General features: G+C 44.0%; 2 protein-coding genes across 2 annotated transcripts in view; both read left to right on the plus strand.

Annotated features, from left to right (window-relative positions):
* The window catches only part of LOC138952270 (tryptophan--tRNA ligase, cytoplasmic-like), a 306,357-nt gene that overhangs the window by 110,753 nt on the left and 169,891 nt on the right, over window positions 1-25,713 (plus strand). The gene's annotated exons all lie outside the window — the stretch shown is intronic.
* LOC138952268 (uncharacterized) lies at window positions 1,232-24,316 on the plus strand. The gene is made up of 12 exons (XM_070323898.1): window positions 1,232-1,726; window positions 2,421-2,557; window positions 3,990-4,085; window positions 6,412-6,568; window positions 18,632-18,677; window positions 19,271-19,432; window positions 19,915-19,970; window positions 20,585-20,722; window positions 21,131-21,302; window positions 22,159-22,269; window positions 22,741-22,959; window positions 24,051-24,316. The coding sequence occupies exons 1-12, from the start codon at window positions 1,554-1,556 to the stop codon at window positions 24,267-24,269; spliced, it is 1,686 nt and encodes a 561-aa protein (XP_070179999.1). The 5' UTR covers window positions 1,232-1,553; the 3' UTR covers window positions 24,270-24,316.

A 25,713-nucleotide genomic window follows, 5' to 3' on the forward strand; every position in this document is an offset into this window, starting at 1 on the left:
TTATTATTATTATTATTATTATTATATAATTACGCCTCCGCACAAACACACACACGCGCACACATTCTCTCTCTCTCTCTCTCTCTCTCTCTCTCTCTCTCTCTCTCTCTCTAAATTGATAGTGTTTGTCCGTGTGTGGGTGTGTTTGTCCCAAGGACAGATTGTAAGAAACTGAGGCCCAGCCTTAGATTCTAATCCTTGTAAAACTGACAAAGTTCTATTCTGATCTCTCTCTCTCTCTCTCTCTCTCTCTCTCTCTCTCTTTTCTCTCTCTTCTCTCTCTCTCTCTCTCTCTCTCTCTCTCTCTCTCTCTCTCTCTCTCTCTCTCTCTCTCTCTCTCTCTCCAAATATTCACAGTTCTGAAACAGAAAATGTACACATTGTGTAAATTGTACACCCCAAACGTACACTTGATTGGATAAACATACGCCGATATTGGATGTAGGACAAACTCTAACAAGTCGCGGGAAGAAAAACTATAAGATTTAGTTAATCTCTTTATTTTCTTATATCACGAAAGATTTGTTACTGAAAGTTTAATTCTGTGAAGAAATCAAAAATGTTCCACAAGTCTGTCGATTGAAACATATCAGTAACTCCATTTTTACCAATAATATTAGAGCGATATTTCCAAGCCGAATATTTTGTCTGTGCATGTCAGAAAATGACAAATCACATCAATCTACTTTTCGATGTAAAACTATGAATTGACAACTCGACCATGAGCTAGATTGGAAAGAATGTTTAAAGTACAACAAGACCTTTTATTATATGCAAAACATGAGTAATGAAAGTGCAGTTAGTTTGTTGTCTATTTGACCTCACTTTATCAGACTGACCCTGTTTCTTCTTATTGTTCTGACAAAGAACAGTAAATAAAAAGGGGTTACGCTTTCTACAAAGACTGGATTACGAGAACGAGCTTTCCTCTCCGAGTCTTCGATATTCGTTGTATCTCCTTGTCAGTCCTCAACTGTTGTCAATTGTTTTCTTTCGCAATATACTTCGGCATTGAAACTTCAAATCAAACTTGATGGGTAAACAACAGATACAATGTAAACACATATCTCAGACTGGAATCGTGGACTTTCGTGCTGTAATTCATTGTTCGTAGGAAGCGTAACTTTCCTACTTCCTCTCTTGTGAGTAATCTGATACTGGGTGAAAGTCGTGTCAGAAACAAAGAACGCTTCTTTTGTCCACGCTTTGTAGATAATGAAAGGACAGAAACGTGTTGGATACTATTTTTTTTAAATATTATTCTCTTTATTTATATAGCGCCTTATCCGAAGTTCAAAGCGCTAAAGGAAGAAAAATGAGCTAAGTTTTCATTTTTGTTTAATTTTTCATTTGTGTGTCCGTCTATTTCAAAGACCACTTGGTCAAAGTTCTAGTCAATATTTCGTTCAGTCAATGATTGAACGATCCATACATTAACTGTTTATAGAGTATAGCAACACGTTTCTGCTTTTGAAGTAGGCCCACTTTTACCGTCAGATCAGACCACAGGGCAGATTTTCTCCAGTGCTGTGAATTGAGTGTAAAATCGGACGATGACGCTGTCGGTGGCTCACTGCCTGTTGCTGGTGTTGGTAGCACTGACCAGAGGCGAGCTGATTCAGAACGGGGGTCTGGAGTCCCCTGACCACTGGGACTGCTGGGGCTTCCAGTGTCAGACCACCACTGACCGCCACTCCGGTAGCCACGCTCTGCGGACCTCTGGACGGTGAGTTTGCAGTGGTCACTGTGTGTTTTGTAGAGCACTGACGCGCCCGGTGTCTTGTTAACGCTACAGTTGTTATGTAGAATGGTAGCAAACTTGGTATTTCGTACGCCGGATACCCGCTAGGTATTACAATGATACTTGAGCACAGGTGGAAAGCTAAGAAACAAGTGTTTGATCCCGGATTTAATTACTCCGACAGAACAAACAAATTGACGAATCAAAAACCAAAAACTAACAAAACAACTGTGACGGACAGCTTGTGTAGGAAATAAGTGAGTATGTATCGATAGAACATTGGGCGTCAGAGTTCGATTTAAACTCATATTTAGGCGGCTGACCAAGACTACAAAATAGTGCATGTTTGTGTGCGTTCAATCGTAACAAAATAATAATAAAAGGAATTCTAATTAAATTCATCGACACATAAATGACACAGATCTTGACAGTCATGGTTACTATAGATCTCAATCTGTGTAAAACGCCATAATAAGTCAAAAATGCAAGTAACTTATTATGTTCATGGGTCACGTCATACCGTCTATGGCACTTCGCTTTCCTAACTCAGAAAGCAATCCTAATAGTTCTATGTAGAAGACCTCACAGCAAGATCTGTGCTACAACTTCATCTAAACACTCAGTCGCTACAGCTGGCAGAAGTGTGTAATCTTGCTGTGCTCTGTTTTCCCCCCACCAGGACTCAGTACTTCATGGGCCCCTCACAGTTCGTCCCGGTCAAGACTGGACATATCTACACGTTCAGCGCGTGGGTCAAGCTGCTCAATGACCATGACGGACAGTCCCTCGACGTGGAGGCGGCATACACTTATCCTGGTCAGTAAGGGGTCATTCTGAATCACATTTAATGAGATACGACTTCGATTGAACACACTAAGAACTCTCTTCTTCACCCTCCCCATCTGGAAAAAAAACCTTGCGCCAAAAGCCAAGCAAACTTCGAGAAAGCGTGGTAAATGCAAATAATGGTGACACGTTACATTTTGTTCTTCTTCTTCTTCGTCGTTCACTAGATGGAGTTACATTTTGTCTCTACTTATGTATTTCGGCCGAGGAAATGACAAAGAATTTCCAGAATGAAGTTTGTCTTGATGACTTCATTATATCAGCAGAATGATGAAACATGCTCGTGAGGTCACCGCAAGACCGTGCATGTGTCGCTACCGGAGGTCATTAACGGGACTTTCCCGCTCCAGCAAAAACAAACAAACCTGTCTCAAATCACCCCAAGTATTCATAACATGTTTTCGTGTTGTTTTGCTTTGTTTTCGGAATTATGACATTCCACGCGAAAGATACTTAAGACGCTTGGGAGAATGGTCAATTATTCAAAAATCAAGCGGCTGTAAGTGTAATATGCGATTATCGGCGTGTCACATCTGTAACTCTGCTTGCTCCCCTTTCTTTGACCCTGATAGCAATATTTCTTCTTCTTCTTCTACGTTCGTGGGCTAAAACTCCCACGTACACTCGTGTTTTTGCACGAATGGGTTTTACGTGTATGACCGTTTTTACCCTGCCATTTAGGCAGCCATACGCCGCTTTCGGAGGAAGCATGCTGGGTATATTCGTGTTTCTATAACCCACCGAACTCTGACATGGATTAGAGGATCTTTTCCGTGCGCACTTGGTCGTGTGCATGCATTAGCACTAGCAGGTATGCACATAAGTTGACCTGGGAGATCGGAAAAATCTCCACCTTAAACCCACCAGGCGCGGCCGGTATTCGAACCCACGACCTTACGCTTTGGAGGCCGGCGTCTTACCACCAAGCCATTGCGCCCGTCTGCTTGATTCTGAAAAAAACCCGTTATTGTCTTGTGTATTCGTTCCCAACAGCACTGGAAACAAATGAAGATGAACAATCAAGACGGTTGATAAATCGACAATTGATAAACCAGCAAGATGCTAGCAAGCAAATTAGAAAATATACCAAAAAACAACCTTATCAGCTTTTGGGGGTAGGTTTTGTTGGTGAATCGACCACTGATAAACCAGCAAGATGCTAGCAAACAAATGAGAAAATATACCCAAAAAAACCCTTATCAGCCTTTTTTTGGGTGGGCGTTGTTGGTGAATCGACAACTGATAAACCAGCAAGATGCTAGCAAACAAGTTAGACAATATACATAAAAACAACCTTATCAGCTATTTGGGATAGGTTTTGTTGGTTAAATATCAAACATCATAGCATAAAGAAGGATTGATTTTGTGAAAGATGAGTGTTCTGGTTACACATATCTTGCAGGCAACGTGATTGAATACGAGAGCATCGCGACACGGAACAACGCCAAGACATCCGATGGGTGGATCCACCTTCAAGGCAGTTTCGTTGTGCCCAGAAGTACGTCATCATTCTTGACTTCATCGTTGATGTCGTCATGATTGTCAACATCGTCATTGTTTGTCACTCACTGTCTCACACCCAGTCATTTTGTTGTTTAAATTTTTACTCTCATTTGATTAATAATTTTTGTTTGGAACTGCCACGTTTAATGTGTCATATAAATGGCATGGCAACATAATAAGAAAGAAGATTTGTATTTATTCCCATATATGCAAATGCTAACAAGTTCAGCATCATAGGACATCACATCCTGACTTCAGGTCAAAATGAGTTCGGCTCATTCTATCCCTGACAGGATGCCTTGGTTTTCCTTGTCTGGCGAGGAAATCGATTTTTTACATATTTAGATCTTTTCGTAATGTGTTATGGATATAAGCAGATTCGCGATCGTCGATAATGATTTTTCATGGTGTTGTGTATCTTTTAAATAACAAAGGAATTGATATGTAAGACAGTTTCAAGCGAGCTATTTTTCGCGACTGTATTTACTGTGCAAACAACTCTAAATATGGCAAAAGTGTCACGTGATAATCAACCGTTTGGTTTCGGCGCTCGCTGGAGCAGACGATTATTTCTGACAGTGATGCAACCATATTATTACGGTCTCCTTCCGGCAGCAGTCCCAAAATTTCGACTTGTTTTGACCTTAGAACGATGTCTTTATCCCCGAGTACGCTAGTACTTGGGTCCAGCAGACTTTAATTGTGTGTCTGTGTGTGTATCTGTGTGTGTGTCTGTCTCGACTTAACAGCTTATTGCTGGGAAACTACTGGGCGCAGTTCGTTCAAAAGTTGATACACTAACTTGATAATAGGTCCGATTGATCGTATTAAAACTTCATAATGTTACCTGGGACCTAAATGCCCCAAAAAACACAAAAGTTCTTGACGGTTGGACGAATTCAATCGGAGCGACAGCCAGCCATTGAGCTGATAGAACAGCCGAACGCGTGCGTCATGAAAAGCATGCTTATCGCATGCGAGACGAGCAAGCCAGCCAGCGGGTGGGGATTAATTTGGTCTCGGCAAAGAAACTACAGTGCAGGTTTGGTCTCGGTGAGACTGAAAGAGAGACAGAGAGCGCGAGAGAGAGCGACAGGGACAATACAATACAATACAATACAATACAATACAATACAATAAACTTTATTAATCTCTAAAAGAGAAATTGCATTGCTGAGCTTTTGTGTCCGTAATAAAACATACATAAAACATTCAAAAATAAACATTTGTTCTTTGTCATTCATACATTCTTGTGTTCTTATACATTTCTTCAATTCATACATCATTATTCTATCATAATTATGTACATACATTTATTCTCTTTTAACAGTCTGTCTTCAAACGCATCTCAGAGAGGAAGGCTAGAGATTTGTGTTGTGCCATAGGTAAAATCATGTGCTTAGCTATGAAGTAATGTTATCACATGTTATTTGAGGAAAATGAGTAAATATATGTACCAAGCGTATAACATCAGCAAAACTGAGAAAATACAGCACATTGGTTATCACATAAGAAAGTATATTAAAAATAAATTAGCATGCACTGTGTCAGTGATTCAAGGTGGTGGCTTGGTGGCCAAAGGGATCCGGGTTCGATTCCCGGCATGGGCGGTCTATTTTTTTTATTTTTAATTCTTGTTTACTATTGTTTATTATGAACGTTTTAATGTTTTATTTTACTCTAATAATTTTTTTAATTGTGTAAAATAATTTTTTTTTAAATTTAATTCACGTGCACAAGACAAAAAACTTTCATACTGTGCCAAAGTGATCCGAGTTCGATTCCCGGCATGGGCGGTCTATTTTTTAATTTTTAAAAATTTTTTTTAATTCTTGTTTACTTTTGTTTATTATGAACGTTTTAATGTTTTATTTTACTCTAATAATTTTTTTAATTGTGTTAATAAATATTTTTTTTTTTAAATCCACGTGCACAAGACAAAAACTTTCATACTGGGGGAGCGAGCCAGTCTGAAGAGTACTCGGGTCCAGCGCCAGCGTTTTTTATCATAACTGTGAAGAACAGAACGGAGATCACTGTCGAAGTCGGCCAATCTGCAATCATTTTCGTCTCGCGAACAACATATGGGAGATAATTTGATAGATTCGCGTTGGACTTTAGCGTCCGGTCAGAGAGATAACTGGCGATAGCCGTGGAGCGATGATGATCAGAATGAGGACATCAGTGCACTGGTATATTCAAGCTTTACTGTGCATGTGTCTGCTTGCGTTTGCATCTTTGTCCATGTTTCTGTTTCGGGTTATTTCTCTGTCCACGCGGCAGTATGCATAAGCTTATATATGTTTGTACCTATGGCGCAGCACTGACCAACATGAGAGTGTATTTCCAAAGCGGCCCGTCAACCTCCGCTAACTTTGCTGTGGACGACGTCTCCCTAACGGAAGTGACCAATCACGTGACAACATCCAGCTTAAACGGCGTCATCGACAAAGTGCGCAAGAGTGACATAAACCTGCAGTAAGTGTGTCACTAAGCTGTCACTTGTTTGGCATTCGGATCACCAACGTGGGCAGTTTTACGTTACCAGCTTTATTTTATTTCCCAGCATCTTGTTAATTAAAATGGTAAAGTGAATCATTTTGCGTTTCGCTGTGTTGAAGCCTTTTCCAGGTTTGTTGTGTCTGGCTGAAATGTGAACAGGCTATAGGTGTATTTGGTGTTGTTGCCATTCTTCTCGTGGTGGTAACTTGTTTCCTGGATGTAATGTGAACAGGCTAGGTGTATTTAGTGTTGTTGCCATTCTCCTCGTGGTGGTAACTTGTTTCCTGGATGTAATGTGAACAGGCTAGGTGTATTTAGTGTTGTTGCCATTCTTCTCGTGGTGGTAACTTGTTTCCTGGATGTAATGTGAACAGGCTAGGTGTATTTAGTGTTGTTGCCATTTTTCTCGTGGTGGTAACTTGTTTCCTGGATGTAATATGAACAGGCTAGGTGTATTTAGTGTTGTTGCCATTCTCCTCGTGGTGGTAACTTGTTTCCTGGATGTAATGTGAATAGGCTAGGTGTATTTAGTGTTGTTGCCATTCTCCTCGTGGTGCTAACTTGTTTCCTGGATGTAATGTGAACAGGCTGGGTGTATTTAGTGTTGTTAATAATAATAATAATTATAATAAATGAGCATTTATATAGCGCAACATCATAACTTTACAATTATGCTCTTTGCGCTTGACACATTTAAAATTAAAACACAGTTATACAAGCATTTACATCTACATTCATAGTCAGCAACGCTTAATAAAAAGCATACACCATCAAACATACATTACAAAAGATTCTTCCACTAACTAAGTAATAAAAACATGAATAAAATAGGTTATGAAAACAAGGAAATCAGCTGAATACCCTTAATCAAACAGAACATGTTATTAACAATACTGAAAACAGCCCTAGATGTTTATATACATTATCACATTATCACTAAAACAACAAATACACTACATGTAGCCTACTGATGGACTGAGAAAACAAAATCAGGGGTTGTATTTCTTGAAGAGGTGCGTTTTAAGTGCTCGTTTGAATGCTTGGGGTGACTGAGAGTGGCGGATGTGAAAGGGGAGAGAATTCCATTGTGTGGGTGCGCAGAAAGTAAAAGTGCGTTGTCCGTATGTTTTGGTTTTGGTGTGTGGTATGGTGAGGATGCGACAGTCAGAAGAGGCACGGAGTTGTCTTGCTGGAGAATAGACGACGAGGAGTTCAGAGAAGTAAGCAGGAGACGAGCCAGAAAAGAAGTTAAAGCAGAGGGTGAACAGTTTGTAGTCAATGCGGGCTTGAATAGGTAACCAGTGCAGTGTGTGAAGAAGTGGTGTTGCGTGATCTCGTTTTCGTGCTTTCAGAATGAGGCGTGCTGCCGAGTTTTGGACTTTTTGTAGTTTATGCAGGAGATACAGAGGACAGCCAGAGAGAAGAGAGTTGCAGTAGTCAAGTTTAGAAAGAACAAAGGCACAGACAAGATTGTTAGTTGTTTGAGAGGAGAGTGTGTGGCGAATGGTGCTGATCTTACGAAGCTCAAAATAAGCTGCTCTACAGACTAAAGATATATGTTTGTTAAGGGTCATGTCAGATGAAAGGGTGAATCCAAGGTTTCTAGCTGATGGTGAGAAAACAATGTCGGTGTTGCCTATTTGAACAGAAACAGGTTGGGGAGAGGGAAATGTAGTGTTCTTTTCTTTGCAGAGTAAAACTTCAGTCTTATCATCATTCAGCTTAAGTTTGTTATTGACCATCCAAGATTTAACATCAGTGTTGCATGTCTGAATGGTCTGGATGGCGGAATGTGTCTCTGCAGGTGTCACGTTTCAATATCACAATAAGGTGATTATGAACGGTTAGTTACTTCTAACTAACTAACCACACCACGATCCACTCTCGCAGTCATACAAATAGATAGAATCAACAAAAGTATAAGTTTCAGACGCCTGTTTATGTAATATCACGCCACCTCCCTCGAGACTTCACTCCAAATATGTTCTTTTACGTTCAAAACGTAAAATACCAAGAGGTCACTGACAACAAATGCCAGTTAAGTGTAGAAAATTATAGTAACACGCTGATCCCGTGTAAAGTTAAGAAATATATAGCTGATCTGCCAAAAGAGCTAATTTATGCAGGTGTCACAAACCCCACGCTGTCACCACTCGAGTATAATCATAAATATCACAGATGACTAGGTGGTAATAAGGGTGCATAAGACATGGTGCACTTAGCTTTGTTGTGCCACTGAGTGGGCGGCCTGTAATTAGTTCATAGTCTCCACAACTGCTCCGTAGAATGTAGTGCCGTCTGGCGTGGCTACGAAGCAGGGAAAAGTGGAGACATCAGGCGCCTCACTCAGTCGCTGGTTAACCGGTTAGCTGGTTACAACACCCCGCGGACGATCCGGTTACAGCATCCCGCAGATTAACAGCGTCCCGCAGATAGGCAGCAGAAAACAGCCAGCAACAGTAGCAGGTAGAAATGAAGAAAGGCTGCAACAAAAAGCCTCGGTGCACTAGACATGTCATGCTACCCCTCACACCCCACCTTTAAACATGTCACCCTGACGTATTTCATCGAGCACGTGGGCCTGCACAAACGGACTTTTACAACAACAAATCAGCTATTTTCCTTCCTTCTCTCCATATCTGCAAAAACCATATACAGATTAGTATTTTAGCGTCACAAAGAGCAAATTATGCGCTAACCTGGAAAGAACAACAGAGAGTATTTCATTCCACAAACACAGACTCGTCAACGGCGTTAAATAATGATTTATTACCTCAAAAGCCTATGTAGGTAGCACTCTCATTGAAGCGAAAACCGCTTCCTCCTTTGAATGGCACCTGTTCGTCAACAGCGATACCTCATTCACCCTCTTGCCGAAGCCTTTATGCGGTGAAATGTCTTTCCCGCACAGCGAAGAGAAATTGACGACCCGTTACGTCAGACCGCATGTGAACAGAGAGAAAGTGATCTCAAACTGAAGTTTTCCTGAAGCCCTCCTGTACATGCAGAGCGGCGCGTTGAATATCAATGCAGAAATCAAAGCGATGAAGTCCATCAAACTCGCAGGAAATATAAGACACCGACCGTTCTCCCCAGCGCTGAGTTTTCGAGTGTCCAGTTAACATGTCTCAGACAGACAACCTTGACGAAATCACGTGACTAACCCTGTCACATACCCCAGTTCAGTTATCGACAATTCTGCCTCGACAGCAGAAATCACCCCCGTGAAATCCGTGCAACACAAAATACCCGTGTTCGTTTTGCGCTGTCAGCAAAACCCACAACCCTTGACAGAAAGAACAGGCGCTTTCTATCGCAATTGACCAAGAGAAGGCACCCCACCGAGTGACACTTTCTTGATCCATGTCACTAATCGTGACACACCTCCCCTCTTCAAGACGAAACCTCGGTTTCGCTCCCAGTCATGTTCTCCTCTACAGCCCGAGAGAGAAAATCAGCTCCAACATTGTTGGCGCCCGGAATGACGCGTACCGTGAATTGGTACGGTTGGAGGATCAACGTCCAGCGCATAAGTCTGGCGTTTGCCAACCTTGTAACCTGAAGGTATTGCAGAGGTTGATGGTCCGTCTCCAGACAGAAAGGTCGTCCGTACAGGTACGCCTCGAACTTCTGGATGCCCCAGACAATGGCGAGACACTCGCGTTCAACCGTTGCATATGCTGCCTCGGCCGAGGTCAGCTTACGGCTGGCGAAGCAAACAGGGTGCAAAAACCCCTCTGTCTCCTGAAGCAACACTGCCCCAAGTCCTTTCCCTGAAGCGTCTGCCCTCAGCACGAAGTCTTTGTTCAGGTCTGGTAGCCGGAGTATAGGCTGACTGGTGAGTCGCCTCTTCAAGGTGTTGAATGCGGAGCTGCATTCCTCAGTCCACACTACAACGGTCGGTTGTAGTTTCTTGGTAAGGTTGGTCAGTGGTAGTGCGATTTCGGCGAAGTGCGGGATGAAGCGTCTGTGGAAGCTGGCAAGGCCCAGGAAAGACCTGACTTCTTTCTTCGTGCGTGGTGGCTCCGCCTCCCGAATCTTCTGGATCTTGTCGTCCTCTGGAACGAGCAATCCCTCGCCGACAACATGACCCAGGAAAGACAATTCCCGAAATCCCAAGTAGCACTTGGACGGTTTAGCTCCCAGATTTCCGTCCTTCAACCTTCCGAACACGTCGCGCAGGGCATCAAGATGTTCAGACCATGTCTCAGTCGCGATCAGCACATCGTCGATGCAACTGCTTTTGTATTCGCGCTTCAATGGTTCCAAAAGTTTCCTCATCATGCGAGTGAAGACGGCTCCCGCATTCTGTAGTCCAAACGGCATGACTGTCCACTGGAACTGGCTGAAAAGCAGTGCTGGGATGTACCTATCCCACGTGCGTGGTTTCTGCTGAGCTAGCTTCCTCAGCATGGTTTTCAAGGTACCATTGAACCTTTCCACCAGTCCGTTGCACTGAGCATGGTAAGGAGTTGTGAAATGCTGCTCAAGCGATAGCAGTCGTGCTGCCTCTGCCATCACTCCTCCCGTGAACTGAGTGCCTCTGTCGGTGAGAACTTCCGATGGAATTCCCAGCCGGGACCACATGGTGACCAGTGCTTCAGCTACTCGCGTAGCTTCGATCGATTTCAGAGGAATGGCCTCTGGGTATCGGGTGGCGTAGTCCACCATGGTCAAGATGTACCTGTTTCCGTCCTCAGACGCAGGCAAGATGGGCCCGATGATGTCAACTGGCACCCGACGAAAGGGTTCGTCGATGAGCGGCATCTTTTCTAAGGGGACCTTCCTCACTGCACCCTTCCCTTGGCAACCACCTTCTGGCATTTGTCGCATGACGCACAGAACCGTCGGACATCTGTACATATGCCTGGCCAATAGAAGTGGCGCCACACACGGTCCGTGGTTTTCTTGGTGCCTAAATGACCTCCAAGAATCGAATCGTGTGCTGTTGCCATGACACCCTCGCGAAACTCGCGAGGCACGACAACCTGTTTGAAAGTTCCTTCCCTGTTGCTGAACTCGCGGTAAAGCAACTTCTTCTCCCTGAGAAACTTTGACCGCCCATGCTTCCCGCTTAGCTTCATCTTCCCCGACTTCGCGTGCTCCCGAGGATTTGCTAGTGTCGGGTCAGATTCCTGTGCCTTCGCGAGAAGCGCGGGGGTCACGTTCCCCAGGGCAGCTCGTGCGGCAGGTAGGGGTTTGAGAGGTTTGTTTTCTCGCTCCGCCTGTGCCCGCGTGAGCACTGAAATGACGTCGGGAGACCGATAAACGGGAACCTCCCTGATGACGCCGTCCACAAACTGAACACGGTTCCCAATGAGCAGGTCGCATGGAGGATCGTCCATGACGACGGCCACAATGGTCCCCGTGAACAACGGCGTTACGACCTTGATCACGGCTGTGTTCAAGTCGCAAGCGTGAGATGCCTCGGCCATTCTCACCCTTATACTGTCTCCTGTGTAGGCCATAGCCGGAACTAGACTCGCCCGGACCACTATCATGTCTGCTCCGGTGTCCCGCAGACCTTCGCCCTTCACCCCGTTGACGTAAACTTGGCAATACGGCTGGAAATGTTTCCTGGAGCATGGAACGCAGAGTTGCGGAATCCCACGGGTGCTCGTGACGTCCCGGAACTCCTCACTGCCAACAAAATGCACGCCCTTCTGGTCCGATTGTCGTTTAATGCAGTCCTTTTTCACTTGGCCCCGCTTGCCACAGTAGAAACAAAGGATGTCGCTACTGGAACTTGATCCCTTGTGTCCCTGATCGTCCTTCCCGTCCTTGGGTCCTGAAGAACCTGAGTTTCCTGATTTGCCCGGCCGTGGGCCTGAAGATTTCCCGGTGATCGCCTGGGCGTCCTCGTGAACCCTGATCCAGTTTGCCGCCTCCTGAGTAGTTTTTGGCTGGTGCTCCTGCACGAAGGTCACCACCTCAGGTCGCAGGCTGGACATCAACTGTTCCATTACAATCAGGTCGGCAAGGTCATCGACGGTCCAATTCTTATCGGCCATTTCCACCCAGCGCCGCAGGTAGAGATTAAGACATGCCACAAATTGATGACTCAGCTCGCCGCTCAGTCTTTTGCAGTTCCGTAGTCGCCGTCGGTACGCTTCGGCTGTCAAGTTGAAACGTTGGAGTAACGCCTTCTTCAGAGCTTGATAGTTCCTCGCCTCGTCGTCATCCAAAGCGTTGTACAGTTGCAAAGCGCGTCCCTTCAAACAGGTGCTGAGACGACTGGCCCACGTATCCTCGCGAGGATTTCCCCACTGTGTTTTATAAAATAATCATATTATGAAAGCACATACATTCTTATCTTAGTTATTATGTATTCATTGTTAGCAAACATCGGCATTATTCATGTTTTACTTTAAACGCAATCATTGTTATTTATAGATCACAGGCACTTGATGTAAGTAGGTCACACACGTGTAAATGTTGTGCCCAGTCCTTGTTTTTGTTTCTGTTATTATTTTAGTTAGCAGGTCTAGTTGAGCACGTATTAAGTATCATGTACCCACTACTAGTCATTGTGCATTTTAGTTAATGGACTGATGATGTCATTTGTATGGAGTCGACGCACGTGCGAGGATATGTATGTGTGGGAGGGGGGGGGGGGGGGGCGCGGGAGATGGAAGCTTGCTGTATGTTATGTAATGTATATATTGTGTGTGATACGTGGAAATGTGATACTATTTATTTGCATGTATGATACAGGTACAAATGTGATAATTGTAGGCTTATACTAGTGATTACTGTGTGTGATACATGAAATGTGATATGAATGCTGTTTTTATATGTTATACTCTTATTTTCTCCCAAGCGCAAGACAAATTCTTCTATGAAAATTGAAGCCAATAAAATTTGAGTTGAGTTGAGTTGAGTTGAGTCTTCCCATCGCTGCTCAGAGGCAATACGTTCAAATCTGCGTAGAAAGTCGTCGAGCTCGTCTTTGTCATCGTCGAACGTCGGAAGTCTCGTCCGGTCAGTAACAAACGTCGGCGCGCTAGTCTGAGTAGGTGTACCCTTCTCGGCCTGTAGCCTAGCTAGCTCTAGCTGGTGCTCGCGATCCGCCTGCTCTTTCCGGTCTAGTCTGTCACGTTCGTCTCTCTTTTCCTGTCTATCACGTTCGGCCTGTCGTTCCCTTTCTTGTCTGTCAAGTTCGTCTTTCTCTTTCTTTTCTTGTCTGTCACGTTCATCTTTCTCTTTCCGTTCTTGTCTGTCACGTTCGTCTTGCCGTTCCTGTCTCTCACGTTCGTCTTTCTCTTTCTTGTCCTGTCTGTCACGTTCGGCCTGTCGTTCCTGTCTGTCATTTTCTTCTTTTCTCGTCTGTCGCTCTATGTCTTCCTTACGTTCCAACTCCTTGCGTTTAAGGATACTTTGCGCTCTAACGCGTGCGTCTCGCTCAGTCTGCTCCTCACTGCCAGGAGTCTCAAAAGTTAGTCTCCTCGTAGGAGAACCCTCTGCAGCCATGGTTAGTTAGGAAGAAAAGCTTTATCACAAAGGTAAGTCTAACGCAGCCATCGCTAGAACCCGCGAAGATGAAACAATGGATATAAAAATCCAGCAACCAGAAAACGCGGAAGAAAAATTCAAACGGTGTGGAACAAAACGCGTAGCCTATTTTATGGCTGCTTTTTGCGGTGAAACAGAGTGTTTCCCACAGCCGTGGTTAGGACAGAAGTCCTAGGATCCTTCCCCCCCAAATTCCAACAAAGTCAAAAATATGGAGAAAAATCCAAGTAAAACAAGATGGTAGAAATGTAACCTGTTACAGAATGCAAACAACAAAGTAGAGAACACTGAGTACAACGAATAACCAATCCGCTAACCCCGCTCAGCTCTCTGCAACGGAAAACTCTGAACGTACAACAACAAAGATTCACAAACAAAGGAAAGGGAAGTAATCACAGTTAGCGCATGCAGTAGCTCACAAATTACAATTTACATTTCCTGCAAGATGTGAATCGCTTAAGGTGTGGTATATGATCAAAACTATACAAAAAAGGGTAGTTCCAAGCAGAAATAAGTCGAGCACTGACGAGGTTATCTGCTCTTAGTTATCCTTAATTGGTGGGTCTTTATCAGTTGGAAATTAACTGAGTAAATCCCGGCTTGGCCCCCATGTGTCACGTTTCAATATCACAATAAGGTGATTATGAACGGTTAGTTACTTCTAACTAACTAACCACACCACGATCCACTCTCGCAGTCATACAAATAGATAGAATCAACAAAAGTATAAGTTTCAGACGCCTGTTTATGTAATATCACGCCACCTCCCTCGAGACTTCACTCCAAATATGTTCTTTTACGTTCAAAACGTAAAATACCAAGAGGTCACTGACAACAAATGCCAGTTAAGTGTAGAAAATTATAGTAACACGCTGATCCCGTGTAAAGTTAAGAAATATATAGCTGATCTGCCAAAAGAGCTAATTTATGCAGGTGTCACAAACCCCACGCTGTCACCACTCGAGTATAATCATAAATATCACAGATGACTAGGTGGTAATAAGGGTGCATAAGACATGGTGCACTTAGCTTTGTTGTGCCACTGAGTGGGCGGCCTGTAATTAGTTCATAGTCTCCACAACTGCTCCGTAGAATGTAGTGCCGTCTGGCGTGGCTACGAAGCAGGGAAAAGTGGAGACATCAGGCGCCTCACTCAGTCGCTGGTTAACCGGTTAGCTGGTTACAACACCCCGCGGACGATCCGGTTACAGCATCCCGCAGATTAACAGCGTCCCGCAGATAGGCAGCAGAAAACAGCCAGCAACAGTAGCAGGTAGAAATGAAGAAAGGCTGCAACAAAAAGCCTCGGTGCACTAGACATGTCATGCTACCCCTCACACCCCACCTTTAAACATGTCACCCTGACATATTTCATCGAGCACGTGGGCCTGCACAAACGGACTTTTACAACAACAAATCAGCTATTTTCCTTCCTTCTCTCCATATCTGCAAAAACCATATACAGATTAGTATTTTAGCGTCACAAAGAGCAAATTATGCGCTAACCTGGAAAGAACAACAGAGAGTATTTCATTCCACAAACACAGACTCGTCAACGGCGTTAAATAATGATTTATTACCTCAAAAGCCTATGTAGGTAGCACTCTCATTGAAGCGAAAACCGCTTCCTCCTTTGAATGGCACCTGTTCGTCAACAGCGATACCCCATTCACCCTCTTGCCGAAGCCTTTATGCGGTGAAATTTCTTTCCCGCACAGCGAAGAGAAATTGACGACCCGTTACGTCAGACCGCATGTGAACGGAGAGAAAGTGGTCTCAAACTGAAGTTTTCCTGAAGCCCTCCTGTACATGCAGAGTGGCGCGTTGAATATCAATGCAGAAATCAAAGCGATGAAGTCCATCAAACTCGCAGGAAATATAAGACACCGACCGTTCTCCCCAGCGCTGAGTTTTCGAGTGTCCAGTTAACATGTCTCAGACAGACAACCTTGACGAAATCACGTGACTAACCCTGTCACATACCCCAGTTCAGTTATCGACAATTCTGCCTCGACAGCAGAAATCACCCCCGTGAAATCCGTGCAACACAAAATACCCGTGTTCGTTTTGCGCTGTCAGCAAAACCCACAACCGTTGACAGAAAGCACAGGCGCTTTCTATCGCAATTGACCAAGAGAAGGCACCCCACCGAGTGACACTTTCTTGATCCATGTCACTAATCGTGACAGCAGGGGGACTTGGTTTATACAGCTGGGTGTCATCAGCAAAAGACTGATTTAAAATAGAATGGTTTTGAATCAGTGTGGATAGGGGCTTAGTGTACATGATGAAAAGGATGGGACCGAGTACTGAACCTTGAGGAACGCCGAAAGAAAGTGGGGCTGGAGCAGACATCTGGCCATCGACAAGCACAGCCTGAGTCCTGCCAATGAGATAGGACTCAAGCCATGCTAGCGGTGGACCGGAGATGCCGTACAGAGTCTGAAGTCTATGGAGAAGCGTGACATGGTCAATCGTGTCGAACGCTGCAGAAAGGTCAAGTAGGGTAAGCACTGACACATCACCACCATCCAGAGCAGACAGAATGTCACTGATTACTTTAAGTAGGGCTGTTTCAGTACAGTGAGAAGGGCGATAAGCGGACTGAGAGTGCGAGATCAAATCATGGGTGTTCAAATATGACAACAGCTGCTTCAAAACTACCTTTTCAAAAACTTTGGACAAGAATGATAAATTAGATACAGGACGATAGTTCTTCAAAATATTGACATCAAGACTAGGTTTTTTGAGAAGTGGTTTGACAAGTGCAGTTTTGAACAATGATGGAAAAACACCAGATAACAGGCTATCATTGACAATTTGAGTAAGAGTTGGCAACAACACATCAAGATTCTCAAAAAGCAGTGGTGTGGGTATGGCATCAAGTGGACAAGTTGTTGGTTTGGACTTTAGAATAATGGATCTAAGGTCTTTTTCACTGATTGGCTGAAATGATGGAAAAGAACAATCAGTGGGAACATCAACATGACTGGAGGAAGCAGAATGTGCACCCATCTGATCAAGTTCAGAACGATTATCTGAAACCTTCTTGATAAAATAATCACTGAATACATCTGGCAGCTGACTAGCGGGGAACACAGTGGGAAGTGGGGATACCTTACTGCGGCCGGTCAACCGGCTACAAATATCGAACAGTTTTTTGCTTGAATCGCAAGCAATAATCTGGGTTTGGAGGAAGGTTGTCTTTGCTGCGTGTACTAACTTAGTTACAATGTCCTTTGCTCCTTGAAATATTTGTTTATGGACAGTAAGACCAGTCTTGTGATACCTGCGCTCAGCACGCCTACGGTCACATTTGGCATCACGCAGTTCGACACAGATATCGGAGTACCACGGTGCGGACTTGGACGGACGGACAGGGCGACGTGAAATGGGGGCATGGACGTCAAGAGCAGCACGAAGTGTGGCATCAAGTTGGTCAGCGGAGGGGGGAGGGGGGGGGGCAGCGCGTTCTGCAGCTCGTCCCTAAAAGCGTCTTTATCCATCGTACGGAGACAGCGGACAGACTTAAACATGAGTGGAAGAGGAGGACACTGGGTCATCAGATCAAACAAAACACAAAAATTATCTGAGGCTAAGGCGTGTGTAACAGACACAGATTGAACAATATGATCATCAGGCCTATGCATAACCCAATCCAGTATGTGATTCTTCTTGTGCGTTGGATGACACTGACTGACTGTGTGAATTGAAAAACATCTAAAATATCTAACATCTTGACAGTGGAAGGGTGGTTGCAATCATCAAAATGAACATTGATATCACCAAGCAAAACAGGAGTTCCAGACAAAGTGTTACAATGGTCAACAAGGTCATGAAATTCAGAGAAAAACATGGCATCAGTCAATTTGTTTTTTGAGTTTGGAGGAGGCCTATAGATGCAAAACAACTGAACTGGTTTCTGATGAAGGGCTAGTTGCCATTCTCCTCGTGGTGGTAACTTGTTTCCTGGATGTAATGTGAACAGGCTAGGTGTATTTAGTGTTGTTGCCATTCTCCTCGTGGTGGTAACTTGTTTCCTGGATGTAATGTGAACAGGCTAGGTGTATTTAGTGTTGTTGCCATTCTCCTCGTGGTGGTAACTTGTTTCCTGGATGTAATGTGAATAGGCTAGGTGTATTTAGTGTTGTTGCCATTCTTCTCGTGGTGGTAACTTGTTTCCTGGATGTAATGTGAACAAGCTAGGTGTATTTAGTGTTGTTGCCATTCTCCTCGTGGTGGTAACTTGTTTTTTGGATGTAATTCACGTTGTGCACTTTCTGATACTGATCATGATTTTGCAGGACTGGGAAAACTTCTTTGTGCTAGAAAAGCACTTATTTGATGTACGACCTACATTCTTCAAATGAATAATCTACAATTGCAAGTATCATGAGATAATTTAAATATCATCAAGGTCTTCTTTTAACTATATTTAAGAACAAGTAAACAATTATACTCTTTTAAAGCGTCTCAAAGGCCTGTGCGATTCAACGATAGAATTGATGTGTATCATGTTGATTTCAGCGTTACGACAGCATCGGGAATCAACAAAGCTGACCTGAAGATCCGTGTGAGTTAACAAGAACTTGATAGATTTAATTTGACCTATCACGTTAACAAAACATGGCAGCAAAAATAAGGAAAGCATCTCGCAAACCGAATTCGCGAAACAAATAGAAAAGCATAAAAGTCGTTTGGTTGTCAGCAGTCAGTAAAACGGAGAAACGTCTTTCAAATCTCATAACTTAACCGTCGTTTCCACAGAATTGCCAAAAAATATTCGCGGGAAAGAAAAGATGTGACGTCATAACTCTTCTTTAAAGGCCATTTCGGCAACTTTGTCGGGTAAAATCAATCCTTTATCAACCGTGTCTGGGAATTGAAATGACTAAAAACCTGTGATACACATTTTCTTCGTGAAAGAGAAAACTGTGACTTTGTTTCTTAGATCTTTTAAGGATAAAATTATGTTAGTAGCATAAACGGAACACCGGGTCAAAACTTTGTAAAGTGTATAAGTATATTTCGATGTGTATTATTATTTGATATGGAATTGTGCACAGAATAATGCATTTATGTCTGTTTTTCAGAGGCGCTTAGAACTATTTTCGCCATACCAATATCCTCATTATTATTCATCTTTGCTTTCCTTTTTAATGACAGGTGGTGCAGACGAAAAAGTCGTTTCCATTCGGCACGGCAGTGGCCGCAGGGAAGTACAACTCTAACGCTGGTGGGGGCAAGTACCGAGACTTTATCCACAAACACTTCAACTGGGCTGTGCCGGAGAACGCCCTCAAGTGGAACGTCTTTGAAGCCCAAAGAGTAAGGCCAAACAAAATTAGATGTTGGTTTAGGGTAACGTGACCAAAAAGATAGGGTCGGTAGGTCGGTTTTTTTTAAACGATTTTAAAGGAGGTATGGTTCGCAAAATGTGCCAAAAGTTTAGGTTTTTTTTATAAATGAAAAAAAAGTTTAAGGGTCGGCGGGAAAAAATAGGGTCGGTCGGGTTACCTAAACCAACATATATTTTTGTTTGGCCTGAGATGGGCTATATACCGCCCTAACATATTTTTTTCTAAATCATCACCTGTATGTCATTTCCCTTGACCGGAGCCGTCTTCTTCGTCTTACTTGGACATGCGTGAATACTTAACAGGCTGGCAAACGGTAAGCCTATATGCAGAATGCGGTTAGCAAAGACAAACTGGATACATTGCACGATGACAAGTTCACAAAAACAGTGCGCGAAAGCATTTACCACAGCTCTCTTGGCACAGAACTATTGTCCAACCCCTTGTTTCCAGGGTCACAAGAACTACCAGCCAGCTCTCGATATGATCCACGGCCTGAAGAGTCACGGGTAAGCCGAGTATGTTTGATGTCTTCAAAGTTCAAATATTTAGTAAGTTCGAACTGTATGAGATCCAGAACAAGCCGCTATGCTCTGACGTCAATGAAAAAGTACAGGTTACCATACTGGTCCATGGCTTTAATGTGTCCCACCTGTGAAGCAGTAGTACCACAAGACTATTCTAAAGTGTAATTGCGCTAGGACATGTTACCTACAAGGACACACAACACCCGCTGTAAAGCCAGTATATCCTTCTTCTTCCACAGTATCGACCGTACCAAAGTTTAGCAGAGTAATCAAAGTCAGATTCAGCATTGAACTAAACACCGCTATTTTGATAGAATTATTCGTTCTGCGGCATACACATCATATTCATTCCTGTACAAGGAAAGATAAAACTGACAATGATGGAGTCTTCAGATAAAAAAAACAAACCCAGAGGGATTGAGAGGATCAAAGACGACCATCCTATTTTGCTTTCAATGTACACATTCTCACCTGGAGGTAATTGCTCAAGCAACATGTTAATTTCTCCCAGGATCAAAGACGGCCATCCTATTTTGCTTTGAATGTACACATTCTCATCTGGAGGTAACTGCTCAAGCAACGTTAATTTCTCTCAGGATCAAAGTGCGTGGTCACAACCTGGTGTGGTCAGTGCCGATCCAGGTCCAGGGCTGGCTCAAGGCGCTGTCCGGCAACGAGCTGAGGACAGAGGTCAAGCAACACATAGAAGAGACCATGACCAAGACACGCGGGCTGTGAGTGTTCTTTTCGCTGCTAAGCTATAGGTATGCAAGCACATTGGGGGTGGGGAGGGGGGGGGGTTATTGGTGTCATAACTAAGCTCAGTATATTTGAGAAAGCTATGATTTGCGGGCACAACAGAAAAACTTCTTGGTAAATAGCTTTACTTTGCACGCTATATAATACAAGATGCGGATACAGGTAGGACCAAAGCACTGTTATTTTTTGCCTTTATTCAAGAAAAATGAGTGACTCTCAAATGCCTTCCCACAAGTGCCAAGACCCTTCAGTGTGCACAAAGGAAACCATTTTGCTTCATGTGAAAGTGACCACCAAAAATACTCACTTCTTAGTGATAGGGCTGTGCGAGTCGTGTACAACTTTGGTCGTATTCACGAGATTTGTCTGCCCTTTTTCAACAGCCTGGAGCACTGGGACGTGAACAACGAGAACCTGCACGGCACGTGGTACCAGGACACACTGCACGACCCTGACTATGACCTGGAACTGTTCCGCGAAGCTCACCATGCTGACCCCAACGTCAAGCTCTTCCTCAACGACTTCAACGTTGTGGCCATCGGAGCCTCGACTCACGTATGTTCACCGTTGACCGTGATCTCGTCCAGTTGTATGCACACCGAGCCAGTTAAGGGTTTTGACTCTGTCCAGAAAATGTCAGGGGGAAAACGTCTTCATTCATTGCAGAGCAGATACATGGCTTGCAATGCCGACTCATAGGCACGCCATCTTGAAAGCAAGCAAGATTCTGAACTTAAATGATTTTGCCAAAAAGAGGAAGTTATGGTTTTAAATAGAGAGATTGCACCAACGTGCCTATAAGCGTTTAGTGGAAACTTCGTTAACTTTGCTTAGAGAATGTACGTTAAACTGGGAGTGTGTTCATTCTCGGATATAATGTGCCTTTGTGTCTTAACAATACCCCCCCCCCCCCCCACCCTCCTTCCATCGTAAAGAAGCGTATTGGTTTTAGTGTCTATCTGTCTGTGTGTTTGTCTGACCTTTTGTCTAGACTCAGATCTCTTAATGTTTATGGGAAGATTGATTGAAATTTGGTGTGTAGCTTGGTAAGGGTAAACGCACGGTCGAGGGAACATTTTACGTTTCCGGTATTCGCCGAGGATAATTATTGTAGTAACTGTTTGTAGCAAGAGCTACAGCGAGTCCAAATTAAGTGCAATAACCTTCCTGTTTTGAGGGAATTGTGTCCCCTGAATAAAATGCAAATCAACAAAGCAATCTACGGAGGTTGTTCTAGACCGAGGTGCAGGAGAAAGTAACCAACCGGGTGGGAGTCAGCCGAGGTGTTGGATTGGTTGAAATTGAGATTTGGTGTGATTTCAACGAATCAGACCCCGCGGTTTGTTCTCTCCCGTGTGGGTGGCACCCACTTTCGGTCGTCCATCTCAGGCCTGACCTTTCTCTGTACCAGGACTACCTGGTGCAAGGCCAGAGGTTCAAGGCAGCCAACGTGGGGCTGTACGGAATGGGGGTGCAGTGTCACTTTAATAACGAAGTGGAACCTGTCGCCACGCTCATCAAGGTTAGATGACTGTCTGTCGGTCTGTCTGTCTGGCTGTCTGTCTGTCTGTCGGTCTGTCTATCTGTCTGTGCCTATGTCTATCTCCCTCTCTGTCTGTCTGTCTGAATGTCTCGCTCTCCGTCTCTGTCTCTCTCTCCACCCCTCTCTCTACCCCTCTCTCCCCCTCTCTCTGTCTCTCTCTCTGTCTCTCTGTCTCTGTCTCTGTCTCTGTCTCTCTCTTTCTCTCTCTCTCTCTCTCAAGATTCGTCCACTTTGCCAGACCCCTCCTCCTCCCACCCAAGTGTTCAGATCAATTGTATCCCTTTAACTTTTCCATCCTATCTACACAATCGTTTAGCCTACTCTTTGCTCGCTAATAGCAGTATGTACAGAGGGCACTTTGCCTTTTAACTCTTTTTCTGATGATAAATGTTTTAACGCCCTCACGGTTAAACCATTAAGGGCTCGTTCCCTTAACTCTTTCCTTTCCAGCAACGTCTGGACATACTGGCGCAGGTCGGGGTGCCCATCTGGGTGACAGAACTGGACGTCATGTCAGCGGACGAGAACAGGAGGGCGGACTTCTACGAGCACGCGCTGAGAGCTCTTTACGGGCACCCCGCTGTGGAGGGCATCTTGATGTGGGGATTCTGGGACCAGTCTCACTGGAGGGGAGAGAAGGCGGCTCTGGTCAAGGGAAATGACCTGCAGGTAATGGTTTAGAAAAGTCCGTAGTTACTGGCCTTGGCGTTGTTTTGGTAGAAATGTTCAACGGTATACGATGCATGCACGATGATGGAATACTGCTCTTAGTCTCATACGGTATACGATGCATGCACGATGATCGAATACTGCTCTTAGTCTCATACGGTATCACTGCCCGTAATAGTGTTACACGAAGGATGCCATCATGTGTCATTTTGTTGTGTTACGCGATCGTCTACAGTTACCACAAATTTGAAGTGAAGTATTACTTCGTAACTCTGTGTAATCAGTGGATGTGCCTGTGTCTGTGTCGGTGCTATTGCGTTTCTTCTTAGTCGTGAAAACAGCAAAGTATGAAATCTCAAAAGTAATGCCGTTGGTTTGCTCTCTGCCTGTTTCAATGCATAACTCTGAGCGTTTTACAATACAAAACGAGAAAACATTCAAACGTATACAAAACACGGAGTCAAACGGCGCGCGGCAGATGGAGTTCTAGTTTCTCGTGCTGGTAACGCTAAATTTAGTTCTGTGGCCTTCTACTATAACAAGGCTTGGTCTCCTCATAGACCAAATAGCCTGGACCGCCAACTCGTCACGTGACCCTTCGAGGTTACGACGCTCGACTTTCACAGGGGCGCTTAGCGTCCGGTTTGAAAGACAGTGAAAAGAAAGCACGCTCCAGTTATTTGTGACAATGGGAGGTGACAATGAACTGGATTTTCCAAAACTCCAAACTAAACTTAACAAAACTCATCGAAAAACATGTTCCATATGCACTTTAGCTGAGTTTATTTTAGCATTTTCAGAACTTACCTCGGCAACTTCGTCCATGTTTACAATCGACACCGGATATGACATCCCCCTGATTTCTGAAGGCCAAGAAGAGCGGGGTAGTAGTTGCGCTGAGAAGGATAGCACGCTTTTCTGTACCTCTCTTCGTTCCTAAATGCGAGGGGCCGCTACCTCGTAATAGAGAGAAAGAGCGGAGAGAGAGCGAGTTGGCGGTCCAGGATAAATGGTCTATGGTCTCCTGGAGAAGTATGTTCGGCTTTAAACAAAATAGCGCTAACCTTCATAAACAACATTCGTCCTTTCAGCTGACAGCGGCAGGGCGCCGTGTCCTTGACCTTTACGAGAACGAGTGGATGACGGACATGACGCACGTGGTGTCCCAGGGCGACACGTGGACTGTGCGTGGTTTCCATGGCGACTACGAAGTCCACGTCATCTACCAGGGGAGGGAACTCAGCAGCCTGAAGCAGACGTTCACTCTGGGAAAAGGGTCCCACGCCGTTAATATCAATGTACACACATGACGCAAAACGGTAGTGTAAGGAAATCGGCATTAAAGCCTTAAATACAGTTTTGTCTGGGTTTGAGTTCAGTTGCAATGAAACAGTGTGACGGATGTCTGGCTGTCTGTTGGTGGGTGGGCTGCTTGCCTGCTTGCTTGCTTGCTTGCTTGCTTGTTTGGTTCAGTTTCTGAGCTTCTGACTTATCCGTACCAGGTCAGATAGAGCCATATGAGTAGGTACGGATATATCTGTACCTGGGAGACGCAGAGGTCAGGATTTAATTGATGACTTTTTGTTTCGATTCTAAAAATCTCTTGTTTCTACAAATACAAGCCAAAACATACAATTCCTTCTCCTGTATGGACGGAAGTTGGCTATGCAGATCAAAACGGGTTTATTTTGTTTCAAATAACAACGATGTCTCCGTTCCATTGTCTACTGCCTTGCTTTGACCTGGTTTCCATATTCTTATCTGTAATCAAACAAAACAGCAATTTAAGTTCAGAAAAAGAAGAAAGAAAAAGAAATGTGGGCTACCACGCCTGCCCATTGTTCTTTCCAATTTAGGTGAACAAAGCATGACTTAATTTGCATTCATAATTGACATTTTCGAGCGCCTCGAACAAAGTTGAAAATGAGGAATTAAACATCGCTTAATTAGCTGCAGCAGAACTTTATGTTTATTTCCTGTCAGGTTGTATACTACAAAAACATACAGCAAATTGTTTACGAAACAAATTTCTAAGTTCTGATTGAAGGTTTGTTTTGTTTTATAGTTGTTTTTGTTTTGTTTGTTTGTTTGTTTAATAATTGTTTGCCTGTAAGTCCATTCACCCTTCCCACCACCCCTCTCACCAACCCTTTCCCGCTAGCATTTCCAAAATGGCCTTTCTGTATATCATGTGGGTTTTTTGCCAATAGAATACAGGGTACTAATCCAGGTATCATCTCAGTCATTGTATTAGGACGTTTCTTGATCAGAAGACGTTGTTGTTGTTGTTGTTGTTGTTGTTGTAGGATGTATGTCCCCGAGGAACTAAATGTATGAACGGATAGAGGCAAAAATAGGGTCAGTCAGGTTACGTCAAACACATAATTATTTAGTTTTGGGCAATTTACATATGAGCAAAGCAAAACACAAAATTGTTTGGGAAAAAAACCATTTCTTCTGTTTGACCATGAGGGCTTCGAAAGCTCCATCTAGGTTATCGGGCTAAACTTCCATTCACAGATGTGTATACATGCAGTTATAGCCAAGATTCCCGAAGCTCCAAGAAAAACAAGAGGCGAAGCCTTCAAGGCTCCCGTAAGAAATCAACAAACAGTAACATAACACAAACTCACTCACTCCGTAACACACACACACAAACACAAACACACACACACACACACACACACACACACACACACACACGCACACACACACACACACACAGTTAAAACTAACGCATCATATCAACTCCAT

Source organism: Littorina saxatilis, linkage group LG17 (genome assembly GCF_037325665.1).
Source record: "Littorina saxatilis isolate snail1 linkage group LG17, US_GU_Lsax_2.0, whole genome shotgun sequence".
NCBI classification, from domain to species: Eukaryota; Metazoa; Mollusca; class Gastropoda; order Littorinimorpha; family Littorinidae; genus Littorina; species Littorina saxatilis.

What these genes read in the sequence shown, in the direction of transcription:
- LOC138952268 (XM_070323898.1), top strand. Translation starts at nt 1,554, where the DNA reads ATGACGCTGTCGGTGGCTCACTGCCTGTTGCTGGTGTTGGTAGCACTG. An exon ending in ATGACCAAGACACGCGGGCT is followed by an intron (nt 20,723 to 21,130) that starts GTGAGTGTTCTT and finishes CTTTTTCAACAG; the next exon opens with CCTGGAGCACTGGGACGTGA. An exon ending in CTGTCGCCACGCTCATCAAG is followed by an intron (nt 22,270 to 22,740) that starts GTTAGATGACTG and finishes TTTCCTTTCCAG; the next exon opens with CAACGTCTGGACATACTGGC.